Source organism: Phyllostomus discolor, chromosome 14 (assembly GCF_004126475.2).
Source record: "Phyllostomus discolor isolate MPI-MPIP mPhyDis1 chromosome 14, mPhyDis1.pri.v3, whole genome shotgun sequence".
Lineage (NCBI taxonomy): Eukaryota > Metazoa > Chordata > Mammalia > Chiroptera > Phyllostomidae > Phyllostomus > Phyllostomus discolor.
Window position 1 is genome coordinate 29,214,287 of NC_040916.2, and position 20,339 is coordinate 29,234,625.

General features: G+C 67.6%; 2 protein-coding genes across 2 annotated transcripts in view; one reads left to right on the top strand and one right to left on the bottom strand.

Annotated features, from left to right (window-relative positions):
• ALDH5A1 (aldehyde dehydrogenase 5 family member A1) lies at positions 1-18,140 on the bottom strand. Its single transcript, XM_028503397.2, is given in 11 exon segments — positions 1-224; positions 971-1,029; positions 3,100-3,269; positions 4,261-4,419; positions 6,009-6,152; positions 8,775-8,918; positions 11,789-11,905; positions 13,088-13,258; positions 13,880-13,963; positions 17,557-17,739; positions 17,741-18,140. Coding segments are annotated over 11 exon segments (1,590 nt in total). The 5' UTR covers positions 17,894-18,140; the 3' UTR covers positions 1-18.
• Positions 17,892-20,339, top strand: part of GPLD1 (glycosylphosphatidylinositol specific phospholipase D1) — a 26,547-nt gene continuing 24,099 nt past the window's right edge. Inside the window, exons 1-3 of the mRNA XM_036015218.1 lie at positions 17,892-17,944; positions 18,156-18,333; positions 19,858-20,047. Coding sequence (XP_035871111.1) covers positions 17,892-17,944; positions 18,156-18,333; positions 19,858-20,047 — 421 coding nt within the window. The remainder of the gene's footprint in view (positions 17,945-18,155; positions 18,334-19,857; positions 20,048-20,339) is intronic.

Below are 20,339 nucleotides of genomic sequence, written 5' to 3' on the forward strand. Positions count from 1 at the left end.
TCCGGAGACGAGGAGGACCTACAAGCCCCCGAAGCACACGTACTTGACCTCCAGGTACTCATCGATGCCGTACTTGGAGCCCTCCCGGCCCAGGCCCGACTGCTTGACGCCGCCGAACGGGCACTCCACGGAGGAGATGAGCCCCTCGTTGACGCCCACCATGCCGACCTCCAGCCGCTCCGCCACCCGCCAGATCTGGGCCGGGTCCCGGGAGTAAAAATAACCTGTGCCGGGAGAGAGGGCGCAGCCAGCGTGTGGAACAGCCCCTGACGGCGTCGGGTCACCCCCGTCGGCCCGATCACGCAGGCCCGGGACTGCGGGGCTCCCCCCAACCCCACTGGGGCCCCAAGTCGGCCTGTCCCCGTCTTCCCGTCAGACCTCGGACACCGTCTTCCTGCTCTGTCGCCTCTGCTGCACTCATGTCTCCCGAGGGACAGTGGCCACCCCTCCCCCAGCGCCTGCGACCCACTGCCCGGTCCGCCCTGCTCGGCTCCGTTCGACTGTCCACGGGGAACCTGCGCCCAGACCTTCCGGTGACTCCTCGTCGGTTGGGAGCGAGGTTCCTCGGGCGCACCCGGACGCCGCGTGCTCTCAGCGAGCTTCCAGCGTCGCCTCTCCTCACCCCAGCGACCTGCCGTCTCCCCCACACTCGCCCTCTCACTCCTTAACTCCCCGGGTCGCTTGCGCCCCGATCTCCCTCCTCCGGCCTCCGCACAGTCAGAGTCTGTGGGCGTGGCTCCCTCCACCCTCACCTGTCCCAAGGGGCTGCGTGCCTTTCCCTCCCACCCGGAGCAGCCTGCTCTGCCCCTCCCCCTCTGCTCCGCCGTCTCTCCCCGGGCCTCCAGGGTGCGTCCCAGGGGCCGCACAGACCCGCCCTGTGCCCCAGCGGGGCGCCCTCCAAGCCCCGGGTGGTGTCTCGCGGGCAGACGCCAGGTGACCCGACGGGCGCTGGGCCGGGACGGACGCCTACCTGCTAACCCGACATCGGTCGCGTTGGCAATCGCCACGGCCTCCTCCTCCGTGTCGAACCTGCCGGAGCCAGCACAGACCGTCAGCCGACTGTGAGGGCGCAGGGAACACCGCTGGCTTCGCCCCTGGTCTCCGTGCCCGGCGATGGCGAGACGTGACTGGGGCTCTGCAGGGACCCCAGAGCCGCGCGGGGGAAGACGGCACCGCCGGCCGTGGGGCTGGAGTCCAGGCCCACGTGCTCACCCGCCCGGCTCACCTCCCCGAGGAGAGCGCGCGGCCGCGGGCCGCCGTGCGGGGCCCTGCGGCACGTCCACACGTTGAACAAAACACAGTAATAAAGAGCTGCCGAGCCCTGGCTGGCATAGCTCAGTGGACTGAGTGCAGGCCTGCAAACCAAAGGTCCGCCGGTTCGATTCCCAGTCAGGACGCGTGCCTGGGTTGTGGGCCAGGTCCCCAGTAGGGAGCGTGTGAGAGGCAACCATACCTTGATGTTTCTCTTCCTCCTTTCCTGTATTTTTAAAAATAAATTCTTAAAAAGAAAAACCGCTGAGCTTGCCACCTCCTGGGGTCACACACTATCATGACAGTGACTGCAGCGGCAACCCTAGCGTCGGCCCTGGGTGGACGGCACACGGCACAGGCAGCCCAGCGCCGGCTCTGGCCTCCAGGTGCCGCAGGGGAGGGGGATCACGGCCCAGAAACCTCCCCAGCCACGAGCGCCAAACAGGCAGGACCCTCTGGCGGCCGGGAAGTGGTGCCCTCGTGGGGGGGGGGGGCATGAGGGCCAGGGTCCACGGAGCCTGCCCTCCCCTCACATCTGGGGGTTTCAGGTGAGTCCACCTGCAGACCCGGGCCCTCGGGCCAGTGCTGTGTTGTCACCGGGGGCGGGAGAGCAGCAGGGACCCTGGGGCCAGCACACCCCCCTCTCCCCGACCGGCTGCCGCATGGGGAACCGCACACCCTCCCCTAGGAGAGGGCGCCTGGTAGAGGGCACAGTGCGGAGACTGGGTGTAAACACTAGAGGCTCCTGCCCTGAGCGCCCACCCTCCGCCCTCCCGGGGCCTCCAGAGGGAGCACACCCCCAGGCGGACAGAGGTCACCAGCCCAGGCTGCTCGCCCTGGAAGGGGCTGAAAACGAGCTCTCAGGGAAGACAGGACCGAAAGGTTCCAAGGCCCAGGAAGACAGACGGCCATCGGGAATGGCGGAGGCGGGAACGGGACAGAACGGAGGCGGGGAAAGGGCGGCTGTCCACAGGGAAGGGAGGCTAGTGCAGCGGGAAGGATCAGCAGGGGAAGAGCCGGGTGCAGAGACCAAGGATGAGAAGGCAATTGCCGCTGTTTGGAGCGCAGTGCGGGGCGGGGGCAGGGAGCAGAAGGGCTGTGTGGAGAGATTAAGGGGCTGGCGGCTGGAGGGAGCAGCCCCTGGGTGGGGGGGTGGGAGGGGACAGGAGCCGGCGAAGAGCCGCAGGACCGACCGGAGCAGGGAGGACGGAAGCCAAGGGGCTTCCTCCGCACTGGAAAGAACAGATGCGGCAGGACACGGTCGGGAAGTAACCCAGACCTCCCCGGGCCTGGACACGCACTTCAGGGGTCACAGGCAGGCACGGGCGCCCCAGAAGGAAAGTGCTCCCACACCACTGATGGAGGAACGTCGGGGACCGCCAGGAGAGAGAAAGCAGATCGACCCCCTCAAAGGAGCCATCGCCCCGAGTCAGCTTTCTGAGCGGCAGCCCTGGATGTGAGCAAAGGCTTGGCGTCTCCGAAGCGTTAAAGCCAGAATTGCATCCAGGCAAACTGTGACCTGCTTTCAATGCGAGGTAAAGAGGCCACGTGAGGTCACAGAAAGTTCGCTCCAACGGGCTCCCTGAAAGAGCCGATGCAGGACGAGTGCCAGGGAGCGGACGGCTGAGTTCAGCAGGAAGTGAGACACAGCGGAGCGGGGCCCCGCTCGGTGCTGAGGTCCGGGCGGGAAACGAGGGGGCGGGTTTCTGGTGGCCGTGAGCGGACGCCCGGGGCACAGCTGCCCGTCCAGCCTGCCCCCCGGCCCCCCCCAGCAGGTGACCTTGGCTCCTGCCTCGGCTCCCTCTCGTCCCTGCTCCTCCCGCCTCCCCAGCGGCTGGGTGATCTTACTTGATGACCGGTGCCAGGGGCCCGAAGGTCTCCTCGTGGGAGCACAGCATGTCCTGGGTGACGTGGCTGAGCAGGGTGGGCTCAAAGAAGTTCCTTCCAAGTCGGTGTCGCTTCCCGCCGGTCACCACGGTGGCGCCTTTGGAGAGGGCGTCACGCACGTGCTTCTCCACCTGCGAGACGAGAGGGAGCAGGGCCCGTGGGGACACTGGCTGAGGACACCCCGGAAAGGGCGGAATCTCAGAGGGGCCGCGGCAGAAACCGTAACTGGCTCGCTCGCCTTCCCAGACAGGCTGACAACCCTCAGCCCCGTCCCTTCGGGTGGGAGGAGCCAGGTTCGCAAAGGGGGGCCAGCGGGGGGCTGGGGCGCCCCTCCCTGCCCTGCCACGCCACGCCCCCCGAGACGGTAGTCCTCCCAGGCCTGCCGCCAGCTGTTGCCCCGATCTGCTGTGTTCCCGGGTGAGTCCCGGGGCCCGGGACCCCAGGTCGTCCTCCTCACTGGACCTCCTTCTGAAACAGGTGTGCTGGGCACGGTTCCGGTCGGAGCTTCCCGCCTGCGTGTCTGATGAGCCACCGTGTCGGCCGTGGCGGCGCTGGGATCCGGTGCCCCCTGCAGAATGGGGCCCCGCTCTGCCTGCAGAGCCTCGCCCACCCACCTCCGGGCAGGCAGCTTCCCCTCCGGAGCTTCTGGGGTCTTTTAGGTTCCTGACGTTTACCAGCTCTGCCTGGGGTTTCCTTTTCACTCATTCCGCTCCACAAGGGGCAAAACCCTTCAATCTGAAGACACCCTCCCAAAACCAGAGCCGGCCGGCCTTCCCTTCGGGGTGGCCTTCCCTTCCGGGGGTGGGGAATTAAAGGGCTGCATTTCAGGACCCTGCTTCCTGGGCGGCGAGGGACGGCCTGGCCACACCACCACCAGAGAGCCCCTTGTCGGGGGCGCAGGTCTGAGGTGACGTCTGTCGGGGACTCGGCGTCACCACGGAGCTGGGAAGCGTGCGACCAGGGGACGCCACGCGCTCACACGAGTTGGCGTGAGTTCGGGTTTTTGTGCCCTTCCCGAACAGCCGTGCCCGGCGCCTGCCCAGAGAGTCTTCTGCCGGGGAGGCTGTCGAGGTGGAGCCCTGGGAGTGGGAGTGGGAGTGGGACGGACGCGAGGGAACCTACCTTTTCGACCGCCTTCTCGTTGATCAGCGGGCCCTGGGTCGTCCTCTCCTCGAGCCCGTGGCCCACACGCAGGTGGGTGCTCATCGCCTCGGCGAGCTTCGCCACGAAGGCGTCGTGGACGCCCCGCTGCACCAGGAAGCGGTTCGAGCAGACGCAGGTCTGGGCGGAGGAGGGCGGGCTCGGTGAGCGGCATGTCGGCAGCTGCGGGCCCAGCACGCCCGTGGCTGCTGCTCACCCCCAGTGCGGACACCTCCCCGGGCCCCCGGGGCCCCCGCTGTCCGCCAGCCCAGGGGCACCTGCCCGAGGCCAGCCCCGGGGCAGGTGCGCAGCTCCGGGGCTCACGCGGAGGACAAACGTGTGTGTGTGTAAAGATGAAAGGGCGGCTACCTGACCTCTGTCAAGTGGCTTGAGTAGGCCTTTATGAACAGACGGGGAAACGCACCCTGAAGACCACCCTGGGGGCAGTGGTGCTGCAGTGATGGGCCAGGGGGAGGGGCCCGAGGCCGCGTGCACCCCCGAGCCTGACCTCCCGCGTGCTGGCTGACCTGACACCCTGCAGACGGACACCGGACCGTTCTCCACGCCAGCTGAGTCACTGGGAGGACCCTGGCCCGTGTCCTGTTAGACCTAACGTTTCAGATTACACGACCGTATTACAGGAACCGTGTTACCACTGGTAAACTCTCTTCTCGTGTCTCCTCCTAGTCACGCGTCTTTTAGTGGAAACAAGTGCACAGTGACCGTGTGCCCGATGCATTCTGATTGGCCGGGAGCAACACGCGGAGAAGCCGAGCTGTGCACACGGGTTGCCGCTGGGTTCCCGAGAGGAAACGCCCGGCTCTAGAGCCACCCGCGGTCCAGGGAAGCCCAGTGCCCAGGGCCGGAGACGGATACAAACTGTCCAGCGGAAGGTTACACATGTTGCCTTTGGGCCGCACTGTAACGTTTCGGAGTTTGCGTTGTTGCCGGAATGCACTTAGAACTGCTTGTCGCTGGTGCTTTGAGACAAAGTGCGTGTGAATACTCTGTAAGGAACCAGCGCCCGGCAACCTCGGGGATAGAACGGGGCGGGGGGAGACAGGACCCCCCGTTCACGGTCCCAGCTCCGTAGCAGAGGGTCGTGACCCGAGGGTGTGGGGCCTCCAGCCGGTCCGTCTTCCTCGAGTCTCGCGACCCTATCCGTGACGCACTGGGTTGGACCAGCTGACTCGGAAGTGCCCCCCAGCTCTGACGCTCCCGGGGTTCCTGTACAGGTGAGGGAGCTCAGGCCACCTCTCCTACTGTGGCAGCTGGACACCCGGGGCGCCCCCAGCCCTGGCGGCCGGTCCTTCCTGACGCCACCTCAGCTCTCTCCTCCCTCCTCTCCCCTGGGCTGCGGGCTCAGAGCCTGGCTGTCGTGAGTCCAGGCAGCGACTTCAGCTGCTCAGTCCCCAGAAGCCCCATGGGGCGGGCGGACCCTCCCCGGGTTCAGAGGGCAGCGGGGGCGGAAAGGACATCTGATGAAAGGCCTCTGCCGTCCAGGGAGTCCCTCCAAGCAGAGACTGCACCTTGTTCTCCCCCCGGGACCCCCACGTCTGCATCGCCCCGGCGAAGAGAGGGCGCCTGCCACGGACCTGCTGGGGAAGTGGGAGGAGCAAGAAGGGGCCGTGGGAGGAGCCCCAAGGTGGTTCCTTCGAGGCGAGCCGGGTGGTGGGACCTGCGTAGGACAGACGCGCAAGCACGGACCCTGGAGCGCGCTGCGGACTCACCTGCCCGGAGTTCCTGAACTTGGAGGCCATGGCCCCCGCCACGGCCTGGTCCACGTCGGCGCTGTCGAACACGATGAAGGGGGCGAGGCCGCCCAGCTCCATGGACACCCTCTTCACGGAGTCGGCCGCGTAGTGCAGCAGCACCTGCTCGCGGAGCAGAGGGGCGCGTGCGTGAGGGGCCAGCCGGCGGCCGTCCCCGACACTGACCGGCAGCGAAGGACGCCGGTGCACCGGGGGGCAGAGGTGACGCCGCTTCGCACGGGGAAAGAGGGGGCAAGAGTATCGGCCCCCACTCGCTTGTAGGTGACAAAGGCACCCTGGAAGGTAACCAGAAACTAATAGTAGTTCCTGCCCTGGCTGCTGTGGCTCAGTGGACTGAGCACGGGCCTGCGGACTGAAAGGTCGCCGGTTCGATTCCCAGTCAGGGCACAGGCCTGGGTTGAGGGCCAGGTCCCCAGGTCAGGGCACACGAGAGGCACCCACACACTGATCTGCCTCTTCCTCCCTTCCTCTCTCCTGCTCTCTAAAAACAAACAAATAAAACACTTAAAACACGCACAAGGAATTCCTTGGTCCTGTGTGGGAGGGAGTAGGGATGGGGCGGGGGCTGAGACTTCCCAGTGTGCAGGTGTGCGTCGTCCGGATTTTTGACCCACCCACGTGAGTGCAGTGCCTGTTGGGAAAGACCAGCGCGGCAGCTCCAGCACCATGACGACGAGATGAGATGGAGCTGCCCGGAGCTCCGGAGCCTGCAGCTCACTGCCGATAAGGTCCCTCTGTGTCTTCAGAGAAACCAGGAGGGCGGGGTTCCGCACTTGATCACCTGCCTCGTCTCCCCCATTAGCCAGGTGCCTGGGGCGTGTTAACGTGGTCACAACACATCACACCTGCAACGTGGTACGGACGCTCCCGCCTGTGGCACGCGCCTCCCCAGCACCCGCCATCCCTCGGCTGCACCGGGGCCCCTGAGTGGCCACTCCACAGTACCCCCCTCGTTCAGCGCTCCCTGGTGGGGGTGCAGGGCATCTGCGAGGCCTCGCACCACACGTCGTGCTGTGGCTGTCCCTTCGGGCCCACCTTGGGCAGGTGGAGCCGCTCGGTGCCCACTGGGAGGCGCTCTGGCTCTGAGTTCCCGGTCACAGGTGTGTGTGGCCCAGGACAGCCGGGTGGGGCCACAGCCACGGGAGAGACGGCGCCCCGCAGGCCCAGCAGAGGGCAGTAGTCACAGCCCAAGGTCACGCGAGGAATGGCCCTGGGCGGTGTGCACCCAGGGCACGGGGTTCGAGATAGGACCCCTCTTGGTCAAAGTTCAGCCCGGCTGGAAGGAGGGTTCTGGGCCGCAGCTCTCTGGATGTCGGGGGGGGGGGGGGGGGGCGTCCCAGCAGTGAGGCCGCGGCGGTCTTCTTGCTGGGACGTCCCGAGGCTGAGCCACTCCAGGGACTCGGGGTCGGCATCTGTTCTGATTCTTAGGGAACGCGCTCTGCCGGGCCATCGGTCCTCCTGCCTTCGCTCGCGGTGGGTCCTCTGCCTCCGCCCGGCCTCGGGCACAGAGCCGTCTGGCCGTGTCCTCCCTCCGCCCGTATGTCCTTCCCTTCGGCGCCCCGGACGGGCGCTGAGCCTGGCTTCGGCCGCCTGCACAGCTGTTCCCTCGTGAGGTGTGCTGTCCGCTCTGGTCCCCACTGCGGACCTCAGGGCCTCAGCTCCGAAAGCCCGGGGGAGGGCTGGACTGCCCAGCTCGCCCCTCTGCTGGGCCACCGGTCCCCGGTCCCTGGTCAGCCTGCGAGTCCCTTGTCCTCCGGTCGGAGGATCCGTTCTCCGTGCGGGAAGAGGTAAGGTGTTCTGTGCCGGACCCACCATTGCTGTCCCTTCCCTGGCCTCAGAGGGTGGTCCCCAGGCGGGGCGGGCCGGGCCGGCAGCTCCCGAGCAGGCCAGCGGGTGCCGTGGTGGAGGCCAGACTGTGTCCAAGGTCGGGCACCGGCCACCGACGCTGCGCAGAGACCGGCTGGGCGGGGCGGGGTGGGGGAGGGGCCTTGGCCTCCCAGCAGCGCCCCCTCGTCGGCAGCCCTGCCCCGGGTCACTCGTTGAAGAGGCGAGTTGGGCTGGGCAGGAACGTGGCCGGCCCTGTGCCGGGGCCGTCAGACAGTGGCCGTGTGCTGAGCAAAGCGAGCAGACGCCGGGAGTTGCTGGCCTTCGCCCCGCACCCTGGGAACGTCTGTGCCTCCGACGGCCAAGTTCAGGATGCCCGCTCCCAGCCAGGCCCTTCTTTCCTCCAGACACCGAAGGGCCCCAGGGGCGTGTGGACCCTCTGAGGAGGTGTGTAAGGTCCCCTCGCCTTTTCGCTCTTCCAAACACCTAAAAACTCCTTTTTGCTTCTGTAGGTACCCTTACACTACACAGTTTTCGTTCAGTGCTGAGGTGCCCATTCCAACGCCTCCCCTGGGTTTCTGGAACCGTCAACTCCAGCTCGTGAAGGAACCCTGCGTTCCAGGCTCCCAGACACCCCCCCCCCCCCCCCCGCACACCCGCTAAGGGAACCCCCGCCGCCCGGCCCCCCGGGAGGTTTCTGTCAGCTGGGAACCTGCGCCCGCCCACGTGAAGACCGCCCGCACCCAGCCTCTCTCCGGCGGCGACCAGGCCCCGCCGTGTCTGACGGGGCCGTCTCGCTCCGTGGGCCCCTCCCTGGGGGTGGCCAAGGGCAGAGCGCTCCCTCCATTAGACGCTCGACGGAGAAAATGCCGGAATGGCCTGTCTTCCTGAGTCACGTACCTTTCCGGTGGCTGTGGAGCCAGTGAAGGAAATCTTGGACACGAGCGGGTCAGTGCAAAGCGCCTCCCCCACGACCTTGGCCTTCTGCCGGGAGCAGGGCACGACGTTGTAGACCCCCGGAGGGACGCCGGCCCGGAGGGCGAGCTGTGGCCGGAAGCGGCGGGCACGCAGCAGCGGCAGAGGAGGGGGAGATGGGAGAGGGAAGCAGACCGCTGCGTTAATCCGGGAAGGGAGGGGGAAGGGAGGGGACACGGGCCGACCTCGGGGGCGGGGGCAGAGCACGGGGGCCTGGAATGAGGTTCTTGCTAGTGCCAAGGCGGTATCGCCGGGTCGCTGCACGGCACTCAGGTAGAATTTCTTAGGGTGTACGTTTCCGTGCAACGCTCTGTTAGAAGGAAAAAAGGCAACCTTGGCCTTGTGTCCTAAGAAAAATCGGAGGCGAGTTCAGGAATCAGGTTCTGGTTCGCTTGTGGCATCAAGGGGACATCAGGGCGAGAGCAGTCACTGAGCCCCGCTGTGTGCGGGTGGCCCCGGGGGGGGGGGGGGGGGCCCGGGGGGGGTGAGGGGCGGGCCTCTCGGGGAGGAGCCCGCCGACTGCCCGCCCGGAACACGACCAACCGCGTTCTCGGGACCAGGTGTGGCCTGAGCTCCGTGAACTCGGAGTCCCGCCAGCAGGGGGCGCCCCGCAGAGAGCTGACCGGGACCCTGGGAAGCCGAGGGAGCAGCCCCGTCTCTCGGTCCCTCTGACCCCCTCGCAAAGACAGGGGGAGCGGTGGGGGAGCCGCCCCACACCCCCGAGACCACGCCTGCCGGACGGAGGGCGGGGAGGCACCTGAGGGCTGTTTTCAGTGTGACTCTGGCGCCCGTGCCGCCGGCCGGACCCCCCTCAGGCCTCTCAGATAAGCACCTGCCAGGCCGGGACCAGACCGGGCCGCCCCCACCCCCGCCCCGGAGCTCCCCTTCCTGGTCTCCGCCCTGGTTGACAGGGGAGCCGGCCGCGGGGCCCCTCGTGTCGCCTTCCTGCCGTGACGCTTTAAACCCACCAACGTAGAGCGAGTCCGCCAAACCTGGCGGTGTGGCCTCGGGCACCTGTGAGCCACGGGCCTCGTCTTTGAGGTTCCCGGACCTGACGGTCACCGCTCAGGGCGTCTTGCAACGACAGTGAGAACCCCGGGGCCGGTCCGGCCACGACACCGGCTCCAGAGGAGGCGGGTGCCCTGGGAGCCCACTGCCGGTCCAGGCGGGCGGCCCCAGGCGTCGCCACCTGACCGCGCTGTCGGTGGGCGGACATGCCACAGCACACTGGCGACACGGAGTCTCCACAAACTGCAAATTACACGTGGGTGGGGACATGCCACCGACGGCCGAGCAGGCTGTCAACAGGTCTGATAACAGGGCCCCGCCAGCCCGCAGGTGCTCAGGGAGCCGGGGCGGGCCTGCCTGGGAGCTGCCGGGCAGCAGCAGGAGGGCGGGAGGGACCCTGCGCCGCGGGGAGTCGGGCGAGACGCGCTCCGCCCAGGCCTCCCGAGGAGGCTGGGAAAACGGGCTTCCCGGGGCAATAGGCTGCGCGCTCAGAAGAACATGGACGTCGAATCCCGGACACGATCATTAAGAGAAAAAAGGATAAAGAGCAGGAAAGCGTCCCCACGGGCCACCAAAGCAGAAGCAAGACAAGCCCACACACCGCCCAAAACTGCGCCCCCCCCCCCCCCCCCGCGGTAAGAGGCCATAAGGAACCTGTGCCAGGACCGCAAGGACACTGCGAATCGGAATGAGGGCAGATTCAGAAACGAGGTGCGGGGCCCCGGGGACGAGCAGAGCTCCTCCCCAGAAACGGAGAGTGCGCACGAGGGAACGGGAGCCCATGTCGGCACGGCAGGTCACGGCACCGGCGGAGCACAGAAGCGACCAGAGAACTTGGAAGACTGGGGGGAGGTGGGGAAGTCGCAGGGGACGCGACGGGGACAACCCGGCACACGGACAGACACACGGACAGCAGAGTCCCTGGAGACGGGGGCATGCCGGGTGTGGGGGACGCGCCCTGGACGCCTTCCGGGTGCGCCCCGGGCTGGGCGAGCGTGCCGCACGCCCAGGGGGCGGAGCTGAGGGGCGGCGCAGAGGCGCACGCTCGGCACGTGGCCCGGCTGTGCAGATACGCGGGGAACCCCCTGGGGGACGCAAGCAGGGGGACCCCGCTGACGCACGGGACCCGCTGACGCACAGACGCAAGAGCGACGCCTGCCGACACGGGGAAGCAGCGCGCACACTGACCGCCACCGAGTGGAGAAAACGGGAACGGGGTTTCCGTGCGCAGCGCGGATGCGCGAACACCACGGGCTGGGTCTGCGGTCGGCACCGCGGCACCGGGCTGCTGTCCCGTGCGCCCTTCCCGAGGGGTCGGCCAGGCCCCGGGGTGCACAGCAAGGGGGGAGCCGGGTCTGGGACGTGGGGTCACAGCCGCGGCAGTCAGGTCCCGGTTTTCACGTGTGGGGAAGCCCTTCCGGCGACGGGGAGCCGGGCAGAGCCCGGCGAGGCCCGAGGCGGCCGGAGCAGACGCGGAAAGGGCTCTGCAGTGGCCGGGAAGGGCAGCGGGGGGCGAGGCTGGGCAGGTGGCACCTGCTCGGGCCTGAGGGCCACCATGGGAGGTTTGGGTTTCCTCCGAGTGACGGGGGAACAACAGTGAGACCTGACCGCAGACCGGCCCGGAGAAGGGAGAGGCCCCAAACGTGACAAGTGCCCGGCGTGGTCACCTCACGAGGACCGCCCGAGTGGTAAGGACTGACGGATATCACTTCAGGGCAGTTTAAAGCACGGGCCACCCCCAGGCGTCAGGAAGCCCCCCCACCATGTGTCTAGGAGGGCAGCCCCTGACCGAGCACAGCGGCTGACGAGTCAGAACAGCACCATCCAGCCCGCGATGCGGGCGATGCGGGCGAGGTGGGGGCTCCCCACGGCTCCTCTCTCCCGGGCCAACGTCCCCGTGTGCGTGGGGCGGGGGTGGGGGTGGGGCTCACCTCGGCCAGGGCCAGGGCTGAGAAGGGCGTGTCCTCGGCGGGTTTCACCACGACGGTGCAGCCGGCTGCCAGGGCGGCCCCCACCTTGCGGGTGATCATGGCGCTGGGGAAGTTCCACTGCGGACAGAGGGGGCGGGGGGGGGGGGGGGCGGTGAGCACGCCGGGGCCGGCCGGCCCACGCACGGGGGCCAGGCGGGGCGGCTCCCGCCTCCTCCCAGGTGAGCCCCGAGCGCCCACACTGTCAGCCTGTGGGGCTGGGGACAGGCTCCGGCAGACGGGGGGCGGTTTCGGAATTTAAAACAGGACGCTTATCTACACCAGGCGTCGGCACACTTATCAATATTTCCGGCTTTGTGGGACGCACCGGTGCCAACCCAAACGCTCGACTCCATGGTTGTGATGTGGAAGTTTGCGCGTGGCCGTGCGCCCGTGAAGCGTTATTGGCAAACACGGGCAGCAGGGGGGTGTGGCCTGGGGGCCGTGGTCTCCCGACCCTTTGGCACAAAGCAGCAGCAGAGGTGACTGAAAGGGGCCGGTGACGCGTTCCTCCCCGTCTCCGTGGAGACACCTGCAGACGTGCGCACACCTCTGCTGCCGTGTGTTCGTCTTACCGTGACAGACGCGCGCTCACTCTGGGGCAGGCGCTGTTGAATCAGAGCTAAGTAAGGCCCTACGCAACCCGTGAGGTTGGTATTGTGATCCTCGCTTGCGGGCTTGGGGAAACTGAGGCAGAGCAGTGACGGGACTCGCCCACGGCCACACGGCTCGGAAGCAGTGAGCTCGGAGTGGAACCCGGGCGGTCTGGGCGGCGGGGGGCTGCCTGCGCCGCTGTGCTGGGCGGGGAAGCTCGGGGCCCGGGGGGCGGTGGGTGGCCCCGGGTGGAAGCTCACGCAGGGCCTGGCGGGGGTGGGTCTGAGGGGCGTGGCCGAGGGGAAGGTGGGCGGGCGCCCGGCCGCTGCAGGCCTGGCACACACGGACCTACGTCATGCATGGGACTTTCTCAGAACCGTGACACACAGCACATGTGTCCTGGCTGAAGTCTTCCTTGAAAACGGACAAACAGCAGAAGCCCTTCTCAGACGTGCTCGGCAGCGCCAAGCAGGAGCCCGCATGCCCAGCGGGAAGAGCCCTGGGGAGGACCCACTCGCGGGCACTCGGGAGCGTGACACCCCCAACCCCCAGGCCTCCCGGTCACGGCGCAGCAGGGGACGCACCTCCGCATCCCGCAGGGCAAACGGACACCGCAACCAGGGCCAGCGGCCTCTCCCCGAGGCCCCGCCTGCCCCGCCAGCCACCTACCGGCGTGATGACGGCGGCCACGCCCAGCGGCTGCTTGAGCACCAGGGCCCGCTTCTCCTTGGCGGGGGTGCTGATGACGTCCCCGTACACGCGGCGGGCTTCCTCCGAGAACCACTCCAGGAAGTGCGCCGAGTACAGGACCTCCCCCTGCGCCTCCTTCAGCGGCTTCCCCTGGATGGGGCAGAGCGGGCGCCGTCACCGCCGCCCAGGAGCAGAGGCTGCTGGGAGCGAGCGAGCGGAGTGGGAGAGGCTCCCACGCAGACACCCAGGGGTGTCCAGAAACGTGCAGAACCGGAGGGAGGAGCTCGGAGCACAGCCGGCCGGAAACGCGCAGAACCGGAGGGAGGAGCTCGGAGCACAGCCGGCGCCCGGCACTCTCGGGACGCGCACCGCAGGGGGCAGAGCCGCGCCTGCCGGCTGTCCTCTCCTCATCGCCCGGGGTGACCAGGGTGAATCGGTCACGGCTACAGCGAAACCACAGTCCGTCTTTAAATGCGCAAAGCAGCAGGGAGAGCAGCCAGGACGGCCGCGTGGAGCAGAAGGGGAAGGGGAGAGCGCCACGGCCACCCACCTCCCCTCGGGACCCACCTCCCGCACACGCACAGAGCAAATCAGGACGGACAGGTTTTGTTTTAGCGAAGTGTGCGCTGGCACAATTCATCGACAGCTAATCCCTGGCCAAGGAATTCACGTTTTTTAGCCACAAAGCTGCACGGAGGTCAGCGGGTCCCCGAGCCGCAGTCTGACACTCCCCGGCAGCCTCTGAGGGCAGCGCCAGGGCCCCGGACTCACGCTTTCAGCTGTGATGATCCTGGCAAGGTCGTCCTTGTTTTGTATCATTAAGTCGTACCACTTCCGAAGCACTGAGCTCCTCTCCTGCAAGGAGAGACAGGGAGGGCGGAGCTAGTGGAGCCCCAGGCGCACGGGAGACACTCACGTGACCGCCAGCTCCTGAAGTCTCAGCCGGGCTCGTCCGGCAGCGGCTCCGACCTTCCCTGGAGAAGCAGGGACAGGTCCGGCCTCAGGAGCGCCCCCGGAGCGGTTGCAGGTGGTCAGGGAGGGCGTTTGTGGACACGACTGTCCTTGTTTAGGGCAGATATGAGTAACTCTAACTTTCACTGTTCTTTTCGATCGCAGAATGAATACACACAAGACGTACCCTCTGAACCGCTTTTAGGGGCGCATTCAGGGGGCTCCAGCGCAGTCAGCACTGCTGGGCCACCACCCTGCCATCGGCCTCCAGCACCTCCCGTCTCCCAGAGCTGGGACGCCGCCCCCCCTGAGCACTGCTCACCCCCAGCCCTTTCTGTCCCGGGACTGTGACTCCTCCAGGGACTCCAGGCAAGGGGCCTCGTGCGGCCTCTGTCCTCTGTGGCTGGCTTCTCGGTGCCAGCACAACGTCCCCACGTCCGGTTCCTCGTTCCGACACCTCCCCCGCAGGGCGGCTTCGTCCCCGGCTCGGGCGTGTGCGGCGTGAGGAGCGGTTCGCACACTTGGGAAGAGAGCCCGGCACAATACTGCAGGTGTGCCCACTGCTGCCGAGTTGTCTGCTTACAAGTGGCTAAAGTGGTCAATTTTGTCATGTACATTTGCCACAATTAAAAAATGCTTCCAGCCCCGGCTGGTGTGGCTCAGTGGACTGAGGACGGCCTGCGAACCAGAGGGTCACTGGTTCGATTCCCAGTCAGGGCACACGCCTGGGTTGCATACCAGGTCCCTAGTAGGGGGCGTGAGAGGCAACCACACATTGATGACTCTCTTCCTCTTCTCCTTCCCTTCTCTAAAAATAAATAAAATCTTTTAAAAAGTAAAATTCATTCATATAAAACCACTAAAAAAGGAAAAAGGGGTCCCAGCACGCCCAGGCCACCCACGCCACAGAGTCCTCTGGAGACACAGGTGCCTCGGAGCCCGGCCACCGGCACCGGGACAGGGCGGTGTCGCTGGGGCAGAGAGCCCTCGCTGGGCTCCTCTCCGCCGCCCGCCGGGGCGGCAGGTGTGAGGCTGTGACCCCGCCCTCCCTGCACAGGTGAGCAGAGGCCTGTCCCCTCCTCATTCTGGACGACAGGCCGTGGGACCGTCTGTGTGCTGGTGAGGTGAAGGCTTCTACATCTCTGGACCCCGGAGAAGAGGCCTCGAGGTCTCTTCAAACAGTGTCCCCCAGCAGGACTGACGTGAGGACGGTGAACCAGGAGCCCCTCAGCCTGTCTCCTCACCCACCACCCTGTGCAGCGTCCCCCTCTCCAGGCCCTGGAGGACCGAACATCACAGGTGCCAGGCTCCGCTGTGGCAGGCCCAGTGACTTCCCGCCTCCTGTGCTCACCTGCCCCCCATGCTCACCTGCCCCCCGTGCTCACCTGCCCCCCGTGCTCACCTGCATCCCGTGCTCGCCTGCCCCCCGTGCTCACCTGCATCCCGTGCTCGCCTGCCCCCGTGCTCACCTGCATCCCGTGCTCACCTGCCCCCCATGCTCACCTGCATCCCGTGCTCACCTGCCCCCCCGTGCTCACCTGCATCCCGTGCTCACCTGCATCCCATGCTCACCTGCCCCCCGTGCTCACCTGCATCCCATGCTCGCCCGCTCCCGTGCTCACCTGCCCCCCCGTGCTCACCTGCATCCCGTGCTCACCTGCCCCCCCGTGCTCACCTGCATCCCGTGCTCACCTGCATCCCGTGTTCGCCTGCCCCCCGTGCTCACCTGCATCTCGTGCTCGCCTACCCCCCCATGCTCGCCTGCCCCCCCATGCTCACCTACCCCCCGTGCTTACCTGCATCCCATGCTCACCTGCCCCCGTGCTCACCTGCCCCCCGTGCTCACCTGCATCTCGTGCTCGCCTACCCCCCGTGCTCACCTGCATCCCGTGCTCACCTGCATCGCGTGATCACCTGCCCCCGTGCTCGCCTGCCCCCCGTGCTCACCACCACCCCATGCCCACGCTCAGCCCCTGAACCTGGGAGTAGGTTACTTCACAGGGAGAAGGGACTTCACAGGTGGGCTAAGTTAAGGGTTGTGCCCGAGGAGACAACCCTCAGCTGTCCAGGTGGGCCCAGTGTCACCCCTGGGTGACTGTGAGAGAGGCGGGAGCACTGCGGGGCTTCAGCCCAGGACCGGGCATGGCGTCTCGTCACTGGAAAAGGCAAGGGGACCCCCTGAGCCTCCCCCCAGAGCTGTGGGACAACCAGCTTGTGCCCTGGTGTCACAGTAGGTCACCAAGTCTGTGGCAGCAGACGTGGCACTAGCTGGTGAGGTCGGTCAGAGTCAGCTGCCTTGGTCCCTGAGCTCCTCCAGAGGCATGAGGCGCGACCTGGGCTGATGGGAGGCGGAGCAGAGGCATGGGGGAGGGCAAGGCCTGGAGACAGGGCTGGGGGCTCTGAGGGGAGGCAGGGGGGAGGCAGGCTTGGTGGCAGAGGTGGCGCAGGAGCTGGGACTCAGGACCAGGCGGCACGTGCACACGCAGAGAGGAAATGGAGAGAGCAGGTGTCTTAAGACGACACGGGGCCCCGACACGGGACGCAGGAGGAGACGGCCAGGCCGAGGGGAGAGCCTCGGGGAGCCCAGCCTGCCCATGCCTGGAGCTCGGACGGGCACCCCCAGACCTGAGAAGCGTGTCTGCTGGGTGAGCTGCCCGTCTGGGGCCCCCCTGGCGGCCACGGAGCCAGCCTGCCCTTCCCTCTGCCCGAGCCGATCAGCCCACCGGGCACCCACTGCTTGCCGCCTCCCTGCTCAGATATCAGGTACGTGACTGTGCAGGCGAGAGCCCCTCTGCCCCTCCGCCCGGATGGGGCACCACAAGGGCAGCACCCGCTTGCAGGCAGCCCACCGCAGCAGTGCACGGCACACGGCCCCTCAGGGCGCACCCATGGGTGGGTGAGTGCAGACTCCCCGCACCCCAGCCTCCTTGCCGGACGCTGAGGGGCAGGCAGGAGGTGCTTCCACGGGCTGGCTCCAGGTGCCAGGCGGTAAGTGGACAAGGAAGAAAGCCTGGTTTTCCTCCTCCTCTCCTCCCCCCATCGCGCACCCGGCCCCCAGTTCCCCAGTGTCTCCAGGTCGGTCCACAGCAGCATTTCCCGGTTCCCATGGAAACCTGCGGAGTGGCCCCGGACACCCCCCTCACTCCCACAAAGCTCTCTGAAGCCCACCCATTCCCCCTGGCATGGCTGTAGCCCCGGGCGCTCATCCCACCTTCCCGGAGCCCCGGTGCAGCGTCCTGCGTGGCCTCCCCGCGCCCTGGGACCACCGCGGGTGTCCCTAGGAGCCGCTGACCCTCCCTGCACGCGCGCTGACGTGTTCAGCCTCCCGTCCCGGGCCGTGTCCCCAGCGCCTGGCACAGTGCTTGGTGCGAGGCCCGGGCCCCAAACTTATTTGTCCAGAGTCTCGTTTCTTGTTTATGTGGCGCCTGGTGGTGCACCACGCCAACCCCGGACGGACCGGTTTCACCCGGGCGGCCACGCTCGCGGGGCTCACTCACCTTGGCCGAGAAGCCCCTCCAGCTGCAGAAAGCGTCGTAGGCGGCGCGCACTGCGGCGCGGGCCTCGGGCGCCCCGCAGTCGGCTACCCGGCCCAGCTCGGCGCCGCTGGCGGGGTCGAGCACCGGGAAGGTGGCGGCGGCCGGGAGCCAGCGGCCGCCCACGAAGCTGTCGGTGCGCAGCAAGCGCCTCAGGGAGGGCGCCCAGGCCTGGGGCGTAGGCACGGAGCTCGGCCGGCCGGGGTGCCCAGCATCCGGCGCGGGGGCGGAGGCCGTGGCCGGGGAGCGCGGGTCGGAGGCGCGGGGCCCCACAGCGCTGCAGCCGCAAGCAGGTCGCCATGGCCCCGGCGACAGGAAGCAGGCAAGCGCGTGCGCGCCGGGAGAAGCGAAGGTCGGGAGCGCGCGGGGCCGCGGCGGCAGGTGGCGGCGCCGAGCAGCGCCCTCTCCCGTGCTCCGCTAGGCCGCGCGGGGCTGGACTTTGCCCCAGCGCATCCTGCTCGGGTCCCCGCGGGCGCTGGGAAGGCTAGGGTTGGGGCAGGCATGCGTAGGGGCCGTGTCACTTTCCTCCTGGAGTGCTCGCGTGTCTGGCTGTTCCCGAACAGCCCCCACCCGGTCGTCCCGCTGCGGGAGAGCCGCTCACTGTCCCATCCGCCTTGGAAGCCGCATCTCCGCGGCGCCTGCGACGTGCGATGTGCGCTGGGCCCGAGGATGCGCAGTGTGAGCCCAGCTGTCAAGGGCGAATCGCGCTCCTTGGACCCCGCAGCTCTGCTCTTGGAGAATGTGGGCACCGGCCCAGAGCTGTGGAGGTGGCCCCGGTGTGCCTTCGGGGGGGTTGTGTTGTGGGTGTTCTCCCCAGCGGCGGGAGCAGGGCGCCCCTGTTATGTGACAGTCTTTGGCGACAGAGTGACCTGGATCCAAATGCTGAATCGTGTCGCCGTGCTGGGTGCCCTTGGGCAGTTGCCACCAGCAATCAGGACATTGGTCAAGGCCGCGCCAGCTGGCCCAGGTCAAGCCACGGGTTGGGCTGAGGTAGGCCGCCAACCAGTGGTCGTCTGTCCGAGTCCAATCGGCAGAGGCGTGCCCTTGGAGCGGCGGGGAGCCGGCACTGGCACCGGGCCTGCCCTGGGCTGGAGGGGTCGTGTGGAGCCCCCCTCCCTGCACGGACGAGGGGTCGCTGCAGCTGACTGTCGTTTCACACAGGGGGTCAGCTCACAAGGCCAATTCTTGTTTGTTTGTTCTTAAAGAGCTGGAAATCTAAATTTCTGTGTGAGTTTTTCCATTCAAAGAAAGTTGGCCTGAGTCCGTAAAACGACCTGCTAGCTGGACAAAACAACCGGCTTCTGGCTCCCGGCCTCGACGCGGCTGGGCCCGACGCCCCAGCTTGGGCAGAGCTGTGGGTCCCGTGCGGGCCTTGCCAGTAGCGGAGTTAAGGTTACAGGGAAAACTTGGCAGACACCTAAGGGTCTCAGATCTGTCCCCCCGCCACCAGTCTGCTCTCCCACTTGGCTCGCCTGGGGCCCGGGACCCTCTCCTCCCCTCTGAAGCGCCCCCTTCCTGCTTCTGTTGTGCAGCTCGCCCGAGCCTCTAGTTCGCCATGGGCCCTTGAAGACTTCCCCTGCCTCTCCCACAGGCCAGATGCTGCGTGCACGGGCTGGTTCTCGACGGGTGCACGCCGAGCCCGGGATGCTCTGAGCCCCTGTCTCTCGGCCCTGCCTGTGCCCTGAGCCCCGCCCCCAGTGGGACGGGCATCTGGGCTCGGGCTGCAGGAATCTGGCCCTGCCACCGGCTCGGGGGCAGCTGCGGGGACAGGCGGCGCAGAGAGCAGGAGTGGCCGCTCTTGTGCAACCAGCCAGTGTCGGTATCTGTTGCCACACACGGACCGAGCAGCCGCTCCAGGTGCTCGTCAGAACAGAGGCCCGGGCAGCAGGCGCAGCACCGACCGGGCAGCTGCAGAGCCAGGGCGGGCAGCGGGGACAGGATGCACGGGCCGTCTGCCCTCGGAAGGTGAGGTGGCCAGTCCAGTGACTGCCATGGCAGACAGTGACACCGGCGTTTCCGAGTGCAGAGAATCCTCACGGGCAGCTTTGCGGTCCCACACGACTCTGCGTTAGGGACCAGAGGGAGCCTGGGCCTGGGCGGCCGTGCCCCACCTGGAGGCAGTTAGCGTTGGGGTCCGCCCCTCCCCTCCCCCAGGTGCAGCCCGTTGGCTGCTCCCTTGGAGTGAGATGGCAAACAGCTGACTGCACCAGCAGGCGGTGTGGCTCAGCGGCGAGGCCGGGCTTTCTGTTGATGATGCGCCCGCAGGGCAGCTGGAGGGTCCCGGGCCGGGTCCCGTGCTGCGTGCGGCCGCCCACCTGCTGGCCGTCCCAGCACCACGGAGCGGTGAGTGAGGACGCCCCGTCTGCTTGCAGGTTCTGGCCCGGCCTGCTCATCGCGCTGGGTGCGCTCTGCCCTGGTGGCTCGCCCTGCGGCATTTCCACACACATAGAGATCGGTGAGTGCCAGCGACCGGCCATGGCCTTCGGGGCACCGCATCCGTTGGAGAGGCTGGGAAGTCCGTCCGAGCGTGGTGCTGGCCACCGGGAGCAGAGAGGAGGCAGCCAGGACTGCAGACGGTTGGGGCGGGGCGGGCTCAGCGGAGGGGCAGGAAGCTGGAGGGAGGGTCCTGGGGCTCCCGCGGGTGGGAGGGGTGGGGCAGGGTGACCAGCCGGGTCACCAGAGGCATGTGCAGCAGAGCCATGGAGGGGAAGGGGGCTGGGAGGGGTGGATGAGGGGCCGTGAGGGGT